Source organism: Brassica napus, chromosome A5 (assembly GCF_020379485.1).
Source record: "Brassica napus cultivar Da-Ae chromosome A5, Da-Ae, whole genome shotgun sequence".
NCBI classification, from domain to species: Eukaryota; Viridiplantae; Streptophyta; class Magnoliopsida; order Brassicales; family Brassicaceae; genus Brassica; species Brassica napus.
Genome location: NC_063438.1, coordinates 3,838,844 through 3,860,563, shown reverse-complemented (window position 1 = coordinate 3,860,563; position 21,720 = coordinate 3,838,844). Strand labels below are relative to the sequence as shown.

The window sequence follows — 21,720 nt, the reverse complement described above, 5'->3', positions numbered from 1 at the left end:
CTCAAAAGGGAAGGTTTCAGGGTTCTAGATTAAGCTATAGAGCCTACATTACATACTGATGAGCTAAAGACTTGTTTTGTGTTTCTCTAAGTTTTATAAATATTAGTAGCTATCAATATAAAATGGCTCATTTTCACTCATAAGTTATTGATCTCCAAACCAACGTTCACAAGTGGTTTTGCTTTGGGAAATGATGACAACTAAAGTGAAAAAAACTAAATGACAAACGTATAACTATAGCTTTGGCCTCTCACTACATTCCCTCCTTCAGAAGACAGTGCTCTAAGTTCTTTTTTCTCATGGCTAAAGCATTTCACATCTCCCCACACTCTGTAATCACAACAGAAAGCTTAGGACGGTTGTTTGGTCCAACAGCAACGTTCTCAATCTTCCGCACCACCAGTAAACCATCTCCAAGCACTCTCTGTACCATAAAAAAAGGAACAATTTGCAATGAGTCACAACAGCATTGTTACCAAATAATGTGCACAAGGGTTCACGACTCAATGCTTCTGCCTCAACTATTTTTTTGGCTTTTAAAGTTTTTCCTAGTGAGACAATCTCAGTTATCACCACAAAGGGAGAACTAAGTTTCTTGGTCTAATAACGTGAGTGTGAAAAGAGGACATACCCCAAAGACAACATGCTTGTTGTCAAGCCAGTCGCATTTTGAACAGCTGATGAAGAACTGCAATTCCAAGAGCAAAAAGGTGTAAATATAGGCTAAAATGAGAACATTGTAAGCCTAATCAGCTACTAACACATCCTACTTCTTTTTTAACGCCTTAAAATTTTATAAATTTAGATTAGCATCACAGTGCAAGAGCAGAATACATCAAATGCTCGCTGCTTTGCATCATCCACACATGTAAGTAAGTAAGGCCGCTATAACAAGGAGACTGAAATTACCTGGCACCCATTTGTGTCTGGTCCACTATTTGCCTACAAACAAAAAATAAAGAGAGCCGTAATATTAGTGATCAAAACTCATGAGTACAATACTAACGACATAGTTTTTGACTCATGGATAAAAAACAATAAAAGGGGCACTGATTCAACATATTTAGTGCATTTAAAGGAAGACGAGTTTATAATAGTTCAAAGCTACAAAGCAAACCATGGAGAGCAATCCTGGTCCAGTATGTTTGGCAGTAAAGTTTTCATCATCGAACTTGTGGCCATAGATTGACATGCATCCACTCCCATCATTCTGCAGAGTGTAACAATGTTAAACACTTAGTAAGAAGAGAGAAATTTGAGGCTACATGTAAATATAAAGGGCACTTAACCTTGAGAAAGTCACCACTTTGAATCATAAAATCTTTGATGACTCTGTGAAACTGACACTCTTTGTAACCAAGAGGCTTCCCAGCCTTTCTGCATTCCACACCACCAAAGCAACCGAGACAAACCCGATTAATCAAAGATGAGAGAGTAAGTACTCAGAGCTGTCCACTCTCTCTCTCTATCTCTCAATTAGCCTAATAGCTAGCAAAGTGCAAGAAACATGCCTAAACAACACAAACTCTAGACTGAACTGAAGCATGAAAGAAGCAACAAGTGCAAGACTTTTCTGCTCTAAAACCTCTCATAAATCTATTGAAGCGATGCAATATAGAGGAACAAGAAGCAAGAGCAAAAAGGTAAGAAGATCGAGTGTACCTGAGTTCACCAGTACAGAACTGCCTGAAAGTTGAAAGGAGAAAGCTTTACTTAAGAATCAGAGGATACATAGAAGAAGAAGTAAAAGAGAGAAGAGAAGAGAAGAGGGAGGACCTGAAGTTTTCAGCTGTTTTGGGGGCAATGTCGGCGAAAAGCTCCATCTTGATACGACCGGCGGGGATACCACCAATAGAGACGTCGAAGAAGACGACTGGATTTTTAGGGTTCGGTGGTCTGACGTGCCACTCCACGTTTCCACCTCCGCTTGAAGGAGCTGATGCTGCTCCTGTTGGTCCAGCCACGATTCCTCCTCCAGAACTCATCAGAACTCAAACGTTTCTTCTTCTTCTCTCTCTCACTGACTTCGGAGGAAACAAAAAAGAGAGATACTTTCTTCTTCTTTCTCTCTATCTCTTCTCCTCTATGATCAATCGATCCGATTCGATTCGATTCTCTTTTACTTTTCGGTATTCCGACCAACGCTTAAACAAAACAGTAGTGAGAAAGCTGTTCTGTCTTATTGGGCTCTAACTTGGGCTTCGAAGCTAACTGGTGAAATTTGCAATAAAACCCTCCAACTTTTTATCTATTTCCAAAAAGCTGGCAAAAAACAACGAATTGCATTTTATCATCGAATCGATTCTCTTTACTCTCTCTCTCAGTTTTTTCCGACCAAAGCCTAAAGAAAACAGTGGTGGTCCGATAAAGAAAGCTCTTCTGTCTTATTGGGCTTAGATTCGTAACTTACTTGGGCTTTAAATCTAAGTATAGAAAATTTGCAATAAAACCCTCCAACTTTCTATTTATTTCCAAAAAGCTGGCAAAAAAAAAAAACAAATTACATTTTTAATCTTTTTTTTTAAACATGTTGCATGTCAAAAATAAAACTGATGCGTTACATAAATTTTTCATGAGATATTTTGCAGGATAGGATTCTGGAGATTTCCTAAAAAAATGAGTGGCTCATCTCATCTCCCACCAAATCACATAACAAGGGCGGACTCCTCCTCCTCCTCCTCCTCTCCACAAAACCCTTTTAATTTTCCTCCTGTGTTTTTGGAGTCATCTTCTCTCTTTTTCTCAAAGTCTCTTTCTCTGTGATCCTCCTAAAACCCTTCCCATGACCATGATGGCCTCTCTTTCCAGAGTTTTGCCTACTGATGCCAGAGTAAGGATCCAATGCACTTCCCGCCTTCCTTCTCTTACCACAAGAAGATCTCAGGCCCAATCTTTAGGTATATATATAATAACAAAGATCCTCTAGTTTTTTTACAAAGTCTCTCTCTTTTTTTTTCTTGTTTGTTTGCTGAATCATTCTTGTGTGTGTGTTTTCAGATTCTCTCAAGTTGTTTCCTGTTAGTAACGTTGGACTAAGTTTGAGGGTTCAGAACAGTAAACCTCTAAGCTCTGTCTTTGCTCTTGAATCAGCTTCCTCCAGGTATTTTTTTGTTAGATGTGTGTTGAGTGTAAAGTTAGATCCACTTTTAGATTTTAAGATGTTCATTTTAATTTTACAGGAGCAGCAAGGTTGTTTGCAATGCTGCTGCAGATCTGTCAGGTGAAAGCAGTCCTAAGGAACTTAGCCAGTACGAGAAGACTATTGAGCTTTTGACCACTCTTTTCCCACTTTGGGTACTTTCTACTACTCTACTTTGATGAACTCTATATATGCATGCATTTTATTTCTCACCATGGTTAATATGTGATGCCTTTTTTTTTTTTTTTTTTGGTGTGCAGGTTATTTTGGGAACACTTGTTGGCATCTTCAAGCCATCTCTGGTATGCTTTTTTATTTGTTTGATCTATAATACCAATTTGTGTTTTCTCCTTGTGCTAATAGATTATGTGTTTTTTTTTTGTAGGTGACATGGTTGGAAACAGATCTATTCACTCTAGGTCTTGGGTTTCTCATGCTCTCCATGGGGCTAACTCTTACCTTTGAAGATTTCAGAAGGTGTTTACGTAATCCATGGACGGTGAGACCCAATGAATGAACCATTGATGTATTGATTATTTACTCTTTACATACATTTCTCCTTTTAACGTTTTTGGAGTCTTTATGCAGGTTGGTGTTGGTTTTCTTGCTCAGTACATGATCAAGCCAGTGCTAGGTTTTCTCATTGCAATGGTATGTTAGTGTTTATCACATCAACTTTGATGAGGAGCCAACTAAATACAAACATTTTCTGTTTTTTTTTTTAGACACTTAAGCTTTCAGCACCTCTTGCAACTGGTCTTATCCTGGTATCATGCTGCCCTGGAGGACAAGCGTCCAATGTTGCAACCTATATCTCCAAGGGAAACGTTGCGCTCTCTGTACTCATGACAACGTATATATATATATACTTCTACGTTCACTTGTTTGTTCTTGAATGTGGTTGGACGCTTTAGTTTCTTTTTTTCTTTTATATATAATATGTTCTTTAATATTTGTAGGTGTTCAACTATTGGGGCTATTATAATGACTCCTCTTCTCACTAAGCTTCTTGCTGGCCAGCTTGTTCCCGTTGATGCTGCTGTGAGTTTTCTCTTTCCAACTTATTTTGCTTAATTATAAGATACATTTCATTAAGCCAAAACATTAAGTTATTGAATGGTTAAAGTAGAAGGAAGCAAAATAGATCCCACTTTGTTTATATCACTTATGGATCCACTTTGTTTGTATTCAGGGACTTGCTCTTAGCACTTTTCAAGTAGTGTTGGTGCCTACTATAGTTGGAGGTAAGTATTGTTCTCAGATGTTTCTAGAACAATTCATTTGCATATGCTCCTTAGGGACTTAAAAGTCTTATTATGCATTGTGTGACAGTTCTGGCCAATGAGTTCTTTCCTAAGTTCACGTCGAAGATTATATCAGTGACGCCTCTAATCGGAGTCATTCTCACCACTCTTCTCTGTGCTAGCCCAGTAAGTAAATTCATACAACTAGAAAACATTTCTTTATTGAATGTTTAGGAGTGAAAGTAGTATTGACTCTTGATTTTTTTGTTTTTTGATCTTGTGAAAAGATTGGACAAGTTTCAGAGGTTTTGAAAACACAAGGAGCTCAGCTTATACTCCCTGTGGCACTCCTTCATGCTGCGGCCTTTGCTATTGGCTATTGGATTTCAAAGTTCTCTTTCGGCGAGTCTACTTCCCGTACCATTTCTATAGAGTGTGGAATGCAAGTAAGTTGCTTTTTTCCTACACCAATGTATATACTGCCATTTGTGTTAATGTTACAAGTTCTTATTGAGAAACTCTATTGTTGTTTTTTGTGAACCGCAGAGTTCAGCGCTGGGGTTCTTGCTAGCGCAAAAGCATTTCACAAATCCTCTTGTGGCTGTTCCTTCTGCAGTCAGTGTCGTCTGTATGGCTGTAAGTTTATCATAGACATTGTTTTGTTGAACCAAGTGTAGTTTGTGTTGAATGTCATTGTTGTAACTATGTTGGATTGTATTCTGCAGCTCGGTGGAAGTGGCTTAGCCGTGTTCTGGAGAAACCAACCGATTCCTGAAGATGACAAGGATGACTTCAAAGAGTGAAGTAGGAATTATCTATTTGTGTGGATTGTTGTAATGTTTGTAGACTTGCTCTCTCTTGGATTTTATTGAAAGACATAAAACAAGATCTGTGTTAGGAAGACAAAAGCAAGATCTTGCATGTTGAATTTGTGGTCAATTTTTGTTTAATTATCATGCTGAACTATTTATCCATTTACTAGTACTACTGTATTTGCAAGTCATCTCCTCTGCTGAGCCAAGGTATCCGTTTTGGATTTTATGTACAACCTAGCCCGAGACTTGAGCAAAAACACATTAAACTAGCTTGGAATGACTGACGTGATTACATACAAGACCATTATCCCATTACTCTCCCAACATTTGAAGATGCCTATCAGATTCTGTACGAATGCAGCACCTCAGCACCAGGCTTGTGTTTATCAGACACAAATAACATCTCTCTTTAAGTCTTTAACTTATCTCAGAAGTTGAGTATTTTGATTTAGAATCCAACGAAATGAAAACTCAAATACAAGTGTAACAAAGACAAAGTCGGTGGGGAAGCCATGCATGTTAGTTTACTACTTCACCAGAATTTACTCAGTACAATTTAAGAAAATATCTTACATTAAGCAAACAAATGATCTGATCCTTCTTTTATCCATTCGAACCTCTCTTCTAGTTCTCATCAGCCTTTCCATTCTCACTGCTAACTCCATTGTCCACGTCCATCTCCGTCGATGTTTCATCAACTAAGCCATCTAACTCTGGCTGCACCGTCTTCTCAGATTCACCATCTTCACCTACTACAACTGAATCACTCTCCATATCCTGATTACCATCTTCGATTTGTGGCATGTTATTCTGGTATTGCTCGTACACGCCTTGTGCCTGTCCCTCCCAAAACAAATAAACATACATTAAACAAACCAGTTTCCAAACAAAACAAAATTAGTTATCCAAGTAAAACTAGTTTTGTGTCTTTACCTTGTAGAACTCGTTCATCCTGTCGTGAACTATGTGTGCCATCTCTTCAACATCATGAACAAGATAAGAATTTCCAACTTCCTCCACCGCACGATCCGTATAAGCTGATGTGTTCTCGCTCAGGTTGAGGCCGAGCCTATCGGGTCTTTTCAGAAGAAGTTGAAACGTAGGTTGCAGTTCATAGCACTGTTCAAAGAGAGAGCGGCGGCAGAACACATACAGTCCGAGCCTAGCACGCGACATTGCAACTACCAACCTTCTCACATCACGTAGATGCCCAACAAAGCGTGTTCGTACAAGTGACAGCAAAATAAAGTCATTCTGCTGTCCTTGGAACTTGTCCACTGTGGTCACCTGAGTAAATAACAAAACGGAGACAATCAGAACACCAAAATAGATTTGGAAGCATTATATAACTATCATATGAGCATCTAATGTATACTTTAGATAATTTACCTTGCTAGGTGGGCCGATGAAAGCATAGGGAACACATCGACGGTTGATAACATCACGGATTAAGAGCTTCTGACCATTATATGTCGTCAATATTGATATCTTGTTAGCAGGATATCCCAGCAATCTCATGTATATATAGACACTGACGATATACTCAGCTTCTCCCTGATTTTGATAAAACCATGGAGATGGTGTTGACTCTCCTCTCCCTTCGTAATCAGGCACATTAATCAACTGATAGTCGTATGAGAATCCAGCGTTTGCTTTATGAAAGACGGGTGCTTCCTTAACAATGGAAAGATCTCCCAAGTCTCTGTATCTCCAGTTGTACAGTTTGGCTAAGCTTGGCCTGGCTCTTCCTTGAGCATTAAGCTCGATATACGGAATACCAAGACGCACAAACCTCGTGAACAGACTCTGATCCATGTGACTGTATTTCTGGAAAGCCATATTTTTCACCACGGGAGGAAGCTGGTGGTGATCACCAATCAGTATACAGCGCTTGAGTCGTGCATGGCCATCTTCTTGCCTCTGAAGCAACATTGGTATGAAAGTCTCAATTTCCAGAATCTGAGCACTTTCTTCCATCAGTAAGTTGTCATACTTGAACCCCAACTTAAGAAAATCTCTCCTCTTTAATGCTGCATGAGTACACGTCATTGCTACAATCTTTGCTTGTTTGGTCATCAGGTAATTTGCTCTATCCGCAGTTGATTTGAGCAGTTCAAAGGCCCTACACTCTTCTAGCTCTTGGAACACGGTCTTGAGATGAGAGAAACAACCTGTAGCTGCCCTCATGTCTTTCTCAAATGACTCCCCACTAAAAACAGGCTTAGGCGTGTCTGAGAAGAACTCTTTGAACGGGAAGCGATCTTGAACAAAAGATGGATTGTTTTCATTTCCAGCACAAGCAGCCAGAAATAGCTCCCAACGCGAGTAGACATGAAGCAACCAGAAATACCCAGCGGTTTCACAAGTATAACCTACATCCTCTGGAATTTGAAGAGATCTTGCTAGTCTCTCAACCTCGCTGAGCAGTTCTAAACGTCGAACAAGCATGGCATTGACACGGCCTTGTCTGCTAAAGTCGAGATCAGTGGCAAGCTCTTGTTCACCTTGACCCAAACGAAGTAGATACCGCGCTGGCACATCCCTCTGGAAAACCAAACCATGCAACATTTGTATGTCAGAACCCGTTAAAGTTTTAAACCATAAGATACTACTCCGTATAATAAAAAAGTACGCATAGAGATGCCAGCAGTACCTCCATTATCTTCTCAAAAAGATCATTCAGAGCCTGATTAGAATGAGTGATAATCAAGGTCCTTTGAGAAGGACAGTTGTGATATAGCACATTTAAGATTTGCACTGCTGTATCAGTCTTTCCGGTACCCGGTGGACCAACAACCATAGTGAGCCCAGGCTGAATACCAGAGATAATCGCTCCAACCTGCAGGACAATAGTAGGTATGGTTTGATCACAACTTGTAACTAAAAATCATACACCTTGAATCCTAACCATATGTTGAATAGCATGAGGTAAAAAGGTTTTTGAACATCGGGTAAAAACTTTCTCCGAACAAAATTGAGTAGCATGAGAACAAATATAGTTCAAACAGACGAACCAGAACCAAAACCAAAACCAAATGCTTTACTATACACAATGAGGCGGCATAAATATGATGCGTAGCATTCTCGTATACTTCTTCTATAAGGACATATGAATTCTAAGATGATCAATTTCTCATTATTCAAAGAAGTTTCACGAATAACAAAAGCTTATGAGCATAGGCAGCAGAATATAATAACCAAATGGTCCTAATAAAATGAGTATACTGTTCTGAGGATGTAGAGAATAATAGTACCTGCGTAGGTGTAAATTTAACTGAGTTCTGCTTCGGCTGGTCCTGAGGATAAGGCCCTGGGTCAGGTGGGGTATATGCCTCAACGATAAGTTTCTCCTTTGGGGATACATCCACCATATCAGCATTATCTGCTGGATTTATTTCAGATATCTTATTTCCAGAAAGAGCATTAGCATTCCCTTTTAGTGTCTTTGGAAGAGTGATTCTAAAGGGAGGCCTTGGATCCAGAACTTCACCGCCATCAGAATTGACGAAAGATACCTAACATGCAAGAGTTATGTGAGACATGGAAAAAGAAGCAGTTTTACATTAAACCATATACCACCAGAAAATAATTACTAACCTCATAATCTGGAAAACTTTCACTGAGATGATTTGCATCAAGGAAAGTATCTTTGAAGTCCACTGTTTTCAAAAGGTTTGGCATATTAGGCCACTGTGCAGCAGAAGGGTTTCCATACCCAAGAAATACGTTATGCAACCACTCCGGAACAATACAATATTCATTCATGAGATCTCTGATAGATTCCAGAATAGCCTTGAAGTTGTTCTCTTTTGGTTTTCTCCTCATTAGCACATTAAATGTGCCATACACATCCTCGGCACCTTTTTCAGCAATGTCTGTAACATCTATGTGATACTGCGCAGCATCTAAAGCGACGGTCACAGTCCTCATTTCACCTTTAGGGGGCTTCCATTCATCCCGTTTAACTTTTCCACTAAAATCATTCATCAGATTTCCTTCCTCGTCACGGATCTCAATGACTTCACAACCACGAACATACTGAAGCCCAAGCCTCTGTGGCACTGTAGCTTTATCAGCTTCCTCTGCACCTAATGGCTCAAATGAAGGGCGTATACAAAGCAAAAACAGTACATCATGCTCTTTAAGGGAATTCCATTCAGATCTTATCTGTGTTCTGTAACTCTTAATACTGAAGGTAACTTCTGCAGTCACAGATGATGGCTTCTCTTCTCCAATATTTGGCTGCTTCACCTGAGCGATTTTGAATCCATTAATCGGAACGGCCATTCGTGACCAACCACGAAAAGCGGTGTCTCCCTCGTTATCTATGTGTGCAAGAAGATGTGGTACAGCTTCCTGTATGTCTTCACGAATCTCATAGGTAGATTCTAGACGGAAGAGATTGAAGTTTCTAAGGAGGTAATCGTGGAGTGTTAGAAACTGAAGATTAAGCTTTGGGAGAGCAAGGCAACCTTCCCCAGAATAGTTAATGCTTGGAATAACACTTTCGTCCCACATGATTTGCTCATTTGGGTACAAGGGCAGAGCGTTTATGGCTTCTTTCTGAGACTGTTGCTTCTCAAAGGAAGAGACAACGACCTCAGTCAGAAAATCCTTACTATCTGCCCAAGGATCATTTCTTGAAACCAGTTTAAGCTGCACAAAAGCAAATGAAAATGAGGTTTAATGCAGGTGAAAAGGTGTATTATTGTCGTGAGTAAAACTATAACTGAACAGCAGTATATTAATTAAAAAATAATAATCAGCAGAAGCAAGATTCCATTAAGAAGTGAACCTTCCAGAAATATACCTTTGAGCAGACAACATCCCTTAAATCTTCAAGAGAAAGCGCAGACAATCTCCTCCGAAGATCAGAACTCTTGTGAACCGAACCAATATTAGCCAAAGCCACATCTCGCAACTGCAGCAAACAAGATAACAAAGAAATGTTACTTTAGAGATGGCATTATGGCAACCCCAAAATATAATTAGTGGATAAAGGAAGACAGCAGATCGAAGGCTTCAAATTCCATCAGTAAAAAAATAAAAACGTAGTACGCAAAACTAACTATCTATTAAAAAAAACATGGTTAGCAGGACATACCTTGGGTATTTTCTTAAAGGCAAGTAGCTGAAACGCCATAAAACGATCGTAATGAAATTGAAGTGCTTCATCATCAGTTAATTGTGTTCCATCATGATCCTTAATCTCAAACTTTTCGTAGAACTGTAACAAGTCAACTAACTGGGCGAAAAGCTTCCCCTTTTCATGTTTGTATAGGACACTCAGTCGACATTTGGCAACAACTGCTATATCCGCCACAAGAGGTCTTAAGTATCTGTAATAGTCAGAAATAGAGAAAGACAAAATAAGGTCGAGTAAATGAATGGTACAGAGATAGACACAGCGTATCTAGATGTTATAAAGGAGATACTACCAGGACCAAAAAACACCTACAACGCAGAACACAGGTATGACCTACTACAAATAACTTGCGAAGAGGCCTTGGTGTGAAAAACTAATACCTTCTTGTTGGAAGTTGGTTCAGCATATCAATGAGAAATTCCATGAATCTCTCGCAATATAAGACAGAAGAATCATCCACCAATTGAAATCCAGCAGTATCATCACCCTCATCCGAAAAAACTCCGTGATCAAGAACCTGGAATAAATTATATGAATTTTGCATCAGTGTGAGAAACATTTGATGAACATGTACCACTTTAGCCTACTAAAAACAGGCATATTACCTCGACAAATTCTTCTATTAGGCTTCGCACAAAATTTGCTTCAGGTGATGAGGATGGATCAAACTGCTCTCCCTTTGACATTGCCTCAGCTGCCCACTTCTTTGACAACCTCTTCCACTTTTTTATTAGATCAGGTTGAAGGCAAAGCTCCATCTACAGTTGTGAAAATCAATGATGATATCAGATCCATTACGAAACACTATACCATCTTTAACAAAAGCTGTGTGAAGTTATTCCCTACCTGGAAACGTCCATAAGACAAACTGTGCCAAGATTGTAATCCTGCTAGACTTAGAACAGTCTCATTAACCACCGCGTCTTCCAAACTCTGTAAACATCACGCAGATAAGGATATTGAAGAAAACCAAAAATAGCAAAAAAGATACGATCTTCACAGAAACGTGAAACAAAAGGTTGTACGAAGTAGCACACAGTTTTACTGTCAGCGGTTACTACTTACTAGATAATGTACTTTCGGATCTTGTGGCAAGCTGAGAAGCAATCAAAAACACTTGCTACCTATATAACAAAATTATATTCAAGGAAACAGAACAAACCTGGAAAGCATTGATCATGAAGACCAAATAATTTGTCTTCTCAGCAATAGTCAAGTCTCTTCCCTACAATGGTAACCCAAAGACAACATGAATATACAAATGGTTCAACAGTTAGTGATTATAATTTATCACTATCCCCCAAATCTATTAGCAAAGTCTAAAGCATGATATGTGAATCCATTAAAGCACAAGTAGAAGAAGTCCACACACCTCTTTAAGGCGAAGAACCTTCTGAAGAAACTTCTTGAACAGATCTTCATTATCATGAAAGCAAATCCAAGCCGCCACATTCTCCCGAAACTACAAAAGCCAATTCAAACTCCATTGTTTTATCAAATCATTCACAAACAGTCATATACACAACGAGAGCAAAAAACTCTTACCTTCTCGTTAATCATAAGAATCATCGACATAACATGCTCAAACGTCGCCGTCTCGGGATCGAAATTAGGCCACAGATAGTTCTCCAAGTACTGACTCACTTCCAGAACCATCACCCGCTGCAGCGGAACCGGTTTACGGCCACTAACCACCTTCAGCTCCGTCGCGTAAATCTCCTTCACAACCTCCGGATCGAACGGTTTCTCAGGCATCTCGCCGCCGGTCTTGATCCAGCTCTCCTCGGCGATCTTCGTCAGCCTGTCGTGCTGGATCTCCGATAGAGTGATGGAGCTCGGGAGATTGGATCCAGGCTTCGACTCGAGCGGCTTGTCAGCGAGTGGATACTCGGCGACTCTGTGGCGCTTGAAGTCGTAGGTGCCGGTTCCGTAGACCTTCGTCATCTTCGCGCGGAAGGTGGATGAGATAGTTACGGTTACGGCGGGGATGTTTAGGGCTTAAGCCTTGGCGGAGGAGAGTGAGAGAGAGGTTCGTAGAACGTAGAAGATAAAGGCGGTATTAAAGATCCGACCCGACCCGACCCGACCCGACCCGAGTTTAGTTTAGTATATAGGCGGCTGGACTTGGGCCGAGATTTGGGCTCGAGGAGTGTTTTTACTTTTTAGTCAAAATATCAAACCAAACCGGAAACCGAAGATTTTCTTCGATTCGTACCGGAGTAATATTTTAATTTGTCCCGTACGTAGCAAAAGCATTCTAGACATTAGCCAAGTGAAGAAGAACACTCTTTTATTCTTTTCAATTTCCAAGAGGACAAACAAAGCACCTCGACTTGCAAAAATGAAAGAGCAATAGATTGAACTGAAATGACTTGCTTTGTTTACTCTCCTGGGCAGGGCCGGCTCAACACTGCTAGGGGCCCTAGGGCAAAAAAAAAAATTTTTACTCTCTAAAATTTATATAGAAATAATGTTTAAAATATTTTTAAAATTTAATCAATAATATTTTGTAATGAAAATAAAACTATATACATATCAAATAATTTTGGGCCCTTTTCAGCTTTATTTATTGTATTTATAATTTTTTATATATAAAAATATAGATTTATAAAAAATTGGGCCCTTTATTTATCATTACACGGGGGGACACGGGCTCGGACCCGGGGCGGTCGCACCGCTTGTCCCCCCTTGTAAGCCGGCCCTGCTCCTGGGTATAAATTGTTACTTGTAAGTTGTAACAATGCTATTGCAAACTGTATGTAAAGTGAGTATCTTAACTTATTAGTGTTAATATATTAAAATTTTAGTTATTATTTGAATTTTAATATTTATGAACAATTCAAACCACTTAAAGCACTTTATTTATTAAAAACTTTAAACAAACATTGACAACTTCATTTAAAAAAAATATAGATTATTAAAACTATTAATCCCACAATGAAAATTTTATTATCAGTAATTTATTTATTTTTTGCTATAAAAGATACAAATAATAAACAAATATATGAGTAGAAAGTATCATTTAATAGACATTAATATTAAAAATATATTATATATGTTAATATTATTTAAATTTAATTATATATCCTATCAAATAGAAAAAAATATTGTTTGGATTAATAAAATTTATTTATATGTTCACACCAATTCAATTATATATGCAATAATTACTGAATTTTTAATTATTAAATATATATATTTATTATTTTATAATATGTAAAAAATATAAAACCTAAGATAACTTTTATATATAATGTACATCCCGGTCTTAACCTAACCTAGACCTAACCTAAAGTATGATATAACCTAACCTTATATAAAGTTAACCTAAAGTATCAGAGTGTATAACCTAACCTAAAGTATCATATATAAAGTTATATAAGCAATAACTTTTATATATAAATATAATGCTCTTAGGTTATTTTTTTAATGCTTTTAGGTTATCATCTCGATATATAATGGTAGCTGTGTAGGTTGACCTCTCTACATATACCTCTCTGGCTCTCAGTCTCATCATCGGCTTATAAGAAAGCGATCATGAATAGAGCAGAAAATTCAGATTCCATCCCAATAGATCTCATTCTAGAGATATTCTTGAGATTGCCTTCAAAATCAGTAGGGAGGTTTCATTGCGTGTCCAAGCTATGGCGATCCATGCTTAGTTGTCCATATTTCAAAGAGTTGTACTTGACCAGGTCATCTACTCGACCACGTCTCTTATTTGTTGTCCACAGCGTTGGTGAGGAAGAGGAAGAGGAAGATAAACTACACTTTTACTCGTCCTCACAGCCTCAAATTCCTTATGACAAGTCGTCTCTTGTAGTAGCCGCCGATTATCATACGACGTTCCCTTCAGAACGTTGTAGCTATGCATCTGGTTTGATATGTTTCCGTGGAAAGGGCTGCTCAGGGGAGGAAGCAATGACTCTGATATGTAATCCTATCACGGGACAGTATGCGGAGTTACCTAAAGTGATCATGTACTTTCGGTCAACAGCTTTTTTAGGGTTTGATCCAATTGACAAACAATTCAAGATATTGCTAGAGCATTTTCGTTATTCTTCTGCAACTCATCGTCATATAATTTTGACATTAGGAGTTCCCAAACTTGGGTGGAGGAGTGACATCTGTTGTCCAAAATACTACTTATATTTGTCTGAAGGAATATGCATCAGTGGAGTTATATACTACCTAGTTCGTGCAAGGTACTCAAAAGGAGTACATGAAATAGTTTGTTTTGATGTTAGGTATGAGGAGTTCAAGGTTATTGAAGCACAATGCTTTTACAATCATCATCAAACTCTCCGATTGATAAACTATGAGGGTAAATTAGGTGGGATTACTGGGAATCTTAATGACAGTGGTGCCATTGAGTTGCGTATGTGGGTTCTACATGATGTCGAGAAACAAGAATGGTCGGAATATGTCTATACTTTGCCTGAGAATGATGACATTAAACTCCACGATTTTACCGTTGCTGGAATGACCACTAGAGGTGAATTTGTTTTGTCTATGATCGATACATTTAAACCTTTTTATGTTTTCTACTTCAATCCCGAAAAGAACGCCCTCAGGAGTGTTGAAATCCAAGGTTTTGGTGAGGATGTTAGTAGCGTTGAAGTCTTTGTAGACCATGTGGAGGATTTCAACTTTTTAAGAAGAGAGTCTAGCTAGTTTGGCTGTTGTGATGTTCATGTGACTTATCTCATCTTCAAGTTTTGTTTTTTTTTTTTTTTGGTAAAACATCTTCAAGTTTTGTTGTGAGCTCTTATCATTCTGTTTGGCTTATTATACATTATATACTTTCTTTCGGGTTTTCATCTCTATGCTCTCACTTCAACTATCAGACCCGATAGGGCGAATCCACTCAATGCTTTAGTGAAATTCTCTTTATTCTTTAAGATTTGACGTCTATATCGTCGTTCTTTTATATTTTTTAAAAATATTAACGATTTATTTCTTGATAAATACTCAAGAACCATTAAGGATACGAATGGTAACATACGGGACAACACGGTGGGATAAGTGTGGTGCGATTCAAATAGTAACAAAGATTGTATAGATATATAGGTATACTAGGTGTTTTGCCCGCGATGTGGGTTTAAAATTTTTTCTAAATTTTTGAAAAGTTCTTTGAATACTATACTAGTTATATTGTGTTTCACAAAAGAATTCTTGCGATCAGTTTAGTATCATCTATGCATTGTATACTCTCGAATATATAAATATATATATTTCTGAACAATTAAATATTAAAATATTTTAGTGGTATAATTTAAACTTGGGTCTCTAGTCAAAAAAAAAAACTTGTTTCCAATTTATGTAAAGAATATTATTTTTTTGAATGAGCAAAGATTTAAGGATGGTTATTGTTTTAAGAACATTAACTTGTTATTTCTGAATAATTAAATATTAAAATATTTTAGTGGTATAATTTAAACTTGGATCTCTAGTCAAAAAACAAAACTTGTTTCCAATTTACGTAAAGAATATTATTTTTTGTGAATCAGCAAAGATTTAAGGATAGTTATTGGCAAATAAATGTTTGAGAACTTTAATTTTTTTTTTTAGATTCTACTGCTATAATAGTTTAAGGGTTTTTGAAATATTACTAATTAATTGTTATCGATTCGAAGATTTTCAAATTTCAACAAAATTCTTTATTTATTTATGATAATAGTTTTTCATTCTATTTTAACAAAATTTAACATTATTAAAATATAATTTACCTTTTTTATTCATAAAATACAATTTTCAAAATATTTTGGCAATTAAAATAAGGGATGTAAGATTTAAAATCCGCTTTGTAATTTGTTATTTGAATGTCACAACAACAAATTACATAGCGGTAGAGTTTAGGTTTTTTTAGTTTTAAGTTTTGAGATTATTTTTTAGTGTTTAGGGTTGGTAGAGTTTTAGCGGTATTTATGGTTAGGTTTAGGTAGAGTTTTAGGGTTAGGTTTAGATAGGGTTTAGGGTTAGCAGGGTTTAGGGATAAAAAGGGTTTAGGGTAGGTGGGGTTTAGGGTTAGGTAGGGTTTAGGGTTATTAGGGTTTAGGGTTAGGTAGGGTTTAGGGTTAGGTAGGGTTTAGGGTTAGAAAGGGTTTAGGGTTAGAAAGGTTTTAGGGTAAGGTAGGGTTAAGGGTTAGTAGGGTTTAGAATTAGGTAGGGTTTAGGGTTAGCATGGTTTAGGGTTAGTAGGGTTTAAGGTTAGTAGGATTTAAGGCTAGAAAGGGTTTAGGGTTAGGTAGGATTTAGGGTTAGGCAGAGTTTAGGGTTAGGTCAGGTTTAGGGTTAGAAGGGGTTTAGGGTTAGAAAGGGTTTAGAGTTAGGTAGGGTTTAGGGTTAGGTAGGGTTTAGGGTTCGAAAGGGTCTAGGGTTAGCATTGTTTAGGGTTAGAAAGGGTTTAGGGTTAGTAGGGTTAATAGGATTTAAGGCTAGAAAGGGTTTAGGGTTAGGTAGGATTTAGGGTTAGGCAAGTTTTAGGGTTAGGTCAGGTTTAGGATTAGAAGAGGTTTAAAGTTAGGTAGGGTTTAGGGTTAGAAAGGGTTTAGGGTAGGTAGGGTTTAGGGTAGGTAGGGTTTAGGGTTAGGTTGGGTTTAGGGTTAGGTAGGGTTTAGAATTAGGTAGGGTTTAGGGTTCGGTAGGGTTTAGGGTTAGGTAGGGTTTAGGGTTAGTAAGGTTTAGGGTCAGTAGGGTTTAGGGTTAGGTAGGGTTTAGGGTTAGAAAGGGTTTAGGTTAAGTAGGGTTTAGGTTAGGTAGGGTTAGTAGGGTTTAGGGTTATGTAGGGTTAGGGTTAGGTAGGGTTTAGGGTTAGTAGGGTTTAGGGTTAGGTAGGGTTTAAGGTAGGTGGGGTTTAGGGTTAGTAGGGTTTAGGTAGGGTTTAAGGTAGGTGGGGTTTAGGGTTAGGGTTAGGTAGGGTTAGGTTTTAGGTAGGGTTTTAGGGTTAGGAAGGGTTTAGGGTTAAATAGGGTTTAGGGTTAGGTAGGGTTTACGTTTAGAGTTAGGTAGGTTTAGGGTTTAGGTAGTATGAAGGGTTTAGGGTTAGGTTTATGTAGGGTTTAGGGTTAGATAGGGTTAAGGTCTAGGTTTATGTAGGGTTTAGGGTTAGGTAGGATTTAGGGTTTTTGGCAGTAGAAAAGGTTTAGCATTTAGTTTATGTTGGGTTTAATGTTTGGTTTAGAATAATGCTTAGGATTATATGGTTTAGGGTTTGTTTGTTTTTTTGTTTATGCATTTAATGCTGAGTTTTTGGGATAAAATTTTATATTAATACTATTGATTTATAGTTTTTCTTAAAATGTTAAAAATTTTAAAGTGATTATTAGTGTTCTTAAAATATGTATTTTTTTTTTAGGTTTTTTGTGACAATAAGTTGAATATATCTTATACCATAAATCATAAATATTTTGAGTCTTATATATTTTGTTCTTCAAGTTATTGTTACTTTTATTTCCTTTTATACATTTCTCTTAATATTTATGTATGCATCCACAATATTTTTTTAAAAATGATATTTCATTAACTAATGTATTTATTGTAGTTTTAAATATATTATAGTTTTCGTGCAGTTGATTTTTTTTTTGGTGTTGGTGGTATTTGAAGTGGTTGAGAACCTGAATGAATATTTACTTTCATAAAGTTTTTGGTGTATGTTTAAAAATAAAAATTTGTAAAAGCTTTTAAATCATATGAATATAATATTCAACACACTACTGTTGACTCTTTATATACTTAAAATTCTAAAGTAGGTAATTGCAAATTTGCTGAACTCATAGATTCGTTGCTAATTTATAAATTATCACAGGATGAGGTACATATGGTAAATATTGCTTTGATGATAATATCACGTCCATATCGTAATGTGTGTTTTTTTTGTTTTATCTACTATGTATTAAGAAATAATTAACACATTCAATAATACTAAAGAGTAAAAAGCTCTTTCAATTGTTCATAGTATAAGTCCAAAGTTAAACTCAAGTCTAGCCAAAGAAATAAAACTCAGAGACACGTGTCGGTCTGTCATAGAGTGACTTTCCACATGGATAACTTAAGAGAGAGGCAAACATATTTTTATATATATAGATTCATTACTAAAATAAATCTTAAAATAAGTCAATATTATATTTTTAATTATATAATTTAGAAAAATATTTGATTAATATTTAATTATATAATTTATGTTTTTAACGTTTTACTAAAATATTTTTTCATATAACAATACAATATATATATATATATATATATATATATATTATCTTTTTTAATTCTAATTTTTAGATTTTGGATAATTCAATATTCTATTTTTAGTTATATAATTAGTAATTTTATTTAATTAATATTTAGTTATAAAATTTATGTTTTAAACTTTTAACTTAAAGAATTTTTCAGATAACAATATAATATATACATAAGTTATCTCCTTTTTAAATTATATTTTCAGATTTTGGATAATTCTTACTATTCTTAATATTAATCAATTATCTTATCAAAATCAATTAAAATTTCGTTCTTATTTTTTAATTTATTTATACATTTTATTCATTAAGGGTTAAAATATATTAACCACTCTAACTTTCAACGTGAGAACTTCATTGCGAAAATTTACTTCGCAAATAATAGTTTTAAATTATATAATTAAAAAAATGTTTGATTGATATTTAATTATATAATTTATGTTTTTAATGTTTTACTAAAATACTTTTTCAGCTTTTTCAGATAACAATACAATATATATATATATATATATAAATTATCTTTTTAAATTATATTTTAGATTTTGGATAATTCAATATTCTATTTTTAATTATAATTAATAATTTTTTTTAATTAATATTTAGTTATGAAATTTATGTTTTTAACTTTTTACTTAAAGACTTTTTCAGATAACAATACAATATATACAGAAGTTATCTCTTTTTAAAATTATATTTTCAGATTTTGGATAATTCTTACTATTTTTAATAATAATCAATTATCTAATCAAAATCAATTAAAATTTCGTTTTTATTTTTTAATTTATTTATATATTTTATTCATTAAGGGTATAAACGATATTAACCACTCTAACTTTCAATGTGAGAGTTTCATTGCAAAAATTTACTTCGCAAAAAATAGTATAGATATAAAAAATTTTGTTACTGAAAACGGTGCGGGTGGTTGATTGCTATTCGGAACCTAAGTATCCAATATTTAGAGAAATTCTCTAACATAGCACTAAAAATTTTTTGTCACAAGGATCAGAATAAACAAAATATCAATACTATTAAATTAGAACATGACCCGTTGATAAAGTCCAACTGATTTTTTTTTGTATAATTGTATGTACATGACCAATTGATAAAAAGTTATGTCTAACTAAAAAACTATTTTTTATATATCTTATATAACTGCACAAGTTATATAATTGCATCTAAATGAATATATTTAAAAGTCTTATTCTAAAGGGATAACCACTTTAGGTCATATTTTAAAGAACTACGTATATGGCAACAAAAAATTATAAAAATATATTTTTGTACTTTTTTTGTTATTGGGTGTTTAAATAAAAATATAAACCCTTTTATATGGCAACAAATGTGTAATACGAAAAAACCTTATACAATTGGTCATGTACCATAAAAATACATTTTTGTTACCATATATTTTTTTTATTGGGTGTTTAAATAAAAATCATTTTTAGAATTGTAACCTTTTATTTGATTAATACAACACATTATATTATATAATTATGTATACAGTTACGTTATTGACATATATTTATATAATGATATGATAATTATTCCTCATTATAATAAACTTTGATATATTTTTTAAAAAAATTATTATCACACTACAACAATATAGCTTACATCTCAGCCAAAAAATTAGGATTTATTTAACTAGACATTAATTTTTTTCAAATTTTAAATATTTTACACAGACATTAAGTTTATCAATTAACAAATCACTTGATGTTAAAAATAGGGTTTAATTGAAAATTTTAATAGAATAAATATTCATATAAACTGATTTAGTATAACGGGTTTTAAATAAGTTATTAGATTAAATTTTTTTATTAAATATAATTTTACTTAAAGTTAATGAAGACCATATTAACCCATTTACATATGTATATATATGTATGTATGTATTTTTAACAGAATATAATTAAAATTAAAATTTTCAAACATTTAAAAAAAAATTTGTTCGGCTAACGGTGCGGGTTGGATTTGATATTGGTTTTTGGATAAAACATTTTAAGAACTGTTCAAATATATAAGTCATGTTTAATAGAGTATGAGATTTTGATTTTCGGATCGATTTTGAATCGATTTTTCTGGATACAAATATTCTTGAGTAATTATGTTAGATAAGTACTAAAAAATAATATGTTTGTAATATTTATGAATAAAGTTTAAAATAATTTATGAAATACATATGGTATAAGTGTATAGTTATGCAACTTGACATATTTAATGTAATTACCAAAAATTATATTATAATAAATTAATATTAAACACAAATATGAAAAAATGTAAAATTAAAATTTTCAAAAATAATTACAACAAAAAATATACACGCCCTTTCAAAGGCGGGTCAAAAAACAGCAACTTCTTATTTCTTTGCGTAGTGTGCAATTTAATAACCACATCTTACTTCTAAAATCAACATTAATTATATTAATACTGCTTTTTGCCTTTTGACAGATTTTACACAAGCCTAATAATAATGGTATATATAATTTGTATTAAAATATTTACTGATCTTTTTATCTTATATTAATCTATTCAAATCCGTCATTCAAATCTGTTTACATTAATATAACACCATTTCAACTTAAGTTTTGTAATCATGTTTAACATAGATTTTTAGAAAAAATACAATTGAATACCACTTTTTCAAAAATCATTATCACACTACAACAACATAAGTTACATCTCAGTCCAAAAAATTGGAATATGTTTAACCAGACATTAATTTATTCAAATTTTAAATATTTTCCATAGACATTAAGTTTATCAATTAAAAAAATCACATGATGTTAATATAGGGTTTAACAGAGTTTAAGTGGACTTTTAATAGAAATAAATATTCGTATAAACTCATTTAGTTTAACGGGTTTAAATAGATTATTCGATTAAAAAATATTTATTAAATGTGATTTTACATAAAGTTAGTGAAGAACATATTAACCCATTAATATATATATATATATATATATATATATGTATATATATTTAAACATAATATATTAAAAAAATCAAAACAATTTCAAAAAATTTTGTTCCGTTTTGGTGCGGGTTGGATTTAATATTGGTTTTCGGATATAAGACTTTAAGAACCGTTTTGAATATATAGGCAAGGCCTAATAGAGTATGAGAATTTTATTTTCGA

The 21,720-nt window shown here is 34.6% G+C and overlaps 4 protein-coding genes across 4 annotated transcripts; 2 read left to right on the top strand and 2 right to left on the bottom strand.

The window, feature by feature from the left end:
* Positions 1-116: 116 nt before the first annotated feature.
* LOC106450966 (peptidyl-prolyl cis-trans isomerase CYP22) lies at positions 117-2,159 on the bottom strand. The gene is made up of 7 exons (XM_013892801.3): positions 1,777-2,159; positions 1,663-1,686; positions 1,290-1,377; positions 1,118-1,210; positions 910-942; positions 632-688; positions 117-424 (listed from the first exon to the last, which is right to left on the bottom strand). Exons 1-7 carry the CDS (start codon positions 1,983-1,985, stop codon positions 314-316), a joined length of 615 nt encoding a protein of 204 aa, XP_013748255.1. The 5' UTR covers positions 1,986-2,159; the 3' UTR covers positions 117-313.
* Positions 2,160-2,577: 418 nt separating this feature from the next.
* LOC106450968 (sodium/pyruvate cotransporter BASS2, chloroplastic) lies at positions 2,578-5,386 on the top strand. Its single transcript, XM_013892803.2, has 13 exons — positions 2,578-2,897; positions 2,998-3,100; positions 3,180-3,294; positions 3,400-3,441; positions 3,525-3,638; positions 3,728-3,790; positions 3,865-3,992; positions 4,099-4,180; positions 4,332-4,383; positions 4,472-4,569; positions 4,671-4,829; positions 4,930-5,019; positions 5,109-5,386. Exons 1-13 carry the CDS (start codon positions 2,783-2,785, stop codon positions 5,184-5,186), a joined length of 1,239 nt encoding a protein of 412 aa, XP_013748257.2. The 5' UTR covers positions 2,578-2,782; the 3' UTR covers positions 5,187-5,386.
* A 234-nt stretch (positions 5,387-5,620) lies between these two features.
* LOC106453413 (RNA helicase aquarius-like) lies at positions 5,621-12,378 on the bottom strand. The gene is made up of 14 exons (XM_048780515.1): positions 11,890-12,378; positions 11,717-11,806; positions 11,507-11,569; positions 11,191-11,277; positions 10,950-11,102; positions 10,725-10,861; positions 10,303-10,537; positions 10,009-10,119; positions 8,796-9,854; positions 8,453-8,713; positions 7,852-8,037; positions 6,588-7,742; positions 6,132-6,485; positions 5,621-6,035 (listed from the first exon to the last, which is right to left on the bottom strand). The coding sequence occupies exons 1-14, from the start codon at positions 12,286-12,288 to the stop codon at positions 5,823-5,825; spliced, it is 4,503 nt and encodes a 1,500-aa protein (XP_048636472.1). The 5' UTR covers positions 12,289-12,378; the 3' UTR covers positions 5,621-5,822.
* A 1,407-nt stretch (positions 12,379-13,785) lies between these two features.
* On the top strand, positions 13,786-15,786 carry LOC106453414 (F-box protein At3g57590-like). Its single transcript, XM_022720251.2, has one exon. It carries the CDS (start codon positions 13,882-13,884, stop codon positions 15,016-15,018), a length of 1,137 nt encoding a protein of 378 aa, XP_022575972.2. The 5' UTR covers positions 13,786-13,881; the 3' UTR covers positions 15,019-15,786.
* The last annotated feature ends 5,934 nt before the right edge of the window (positions 15,787-21,720 follow it).

Excerpts from the sequence above, each read along its gene's own strand:
- LOC106450966 (XM_013892801.3), bottom strand. The coding sequence starts at position 1,985 with ATGAGTTCTGGAGGAGGAATCGTGGCTGGACCAACAGGAGCAGCATCA. Across the intron at positions 1,687-1,776 it reads AAAACAGCTGAAAACTTCAG|GCAGTTCTGTACTGGTGAAC; the intron begins GTCCTCCCTCTT and ends TTCAACTTTCAG. Across the intron at positions 1,211-1,289 it reads AAAGTGGTGACTTTCTCAAG|AATGATGGGAGTGGATGCAT; the intron begins GTTAAGTGCCCT and ends TACACTCTGCAG.
- LOC106450968 (XM_013892803.2), top strand. The coding sequence starts at position 2,783 with ATGACCATGATGGCCTCTCTTTCCAGAGTTTTGCCTACTGATGCCAGA. Across the intron at positions 3,639-3,727 it reads GTTTACGTAATCCATGGACG|GTTGGTGTTGGTTTTCTTGC; the intron begins GTGAGACCCAAT and ends GTCTTTATGCAG. Across the intron at positions 3,993-4,098 it reads CTCTCTGTACTCATGACAAC|GTGTTCAACTATTGGGGCTA; the intron begins GTATATATATAT and ends TAATATTTGTAG.
- LOC106453413 (XM_048780515.1), bottom strand. The coding sequence starts at position 12,288 with ATGACGAAGGTCTACGGAACCGGCACCTACGACTTCAAGCGCCACAGA. Across the intron at positions 10,862-10,949 it reads TAATAGAAGAATTTGTCGAG|GTTCTTGATCACGGAGTTTT; the intron begins GTAATATGCCTG and ends AATTTATTCCAG. Across the intron at positions 8,038-8,452 it reads TTAAATTTACACCTACGCAG|GTTGGAGCGATTATCTCTGG; the intron begins GTACTATTATTC and ends ATTGTCCTGCAG.
- LOC106453414 (XM_022720251.2), top strand. The coding sequence starts at position 13,882 with ATGAATAGAGCAGAAAATTCAGATTCCATCCCAATAGATCTCATTCTA.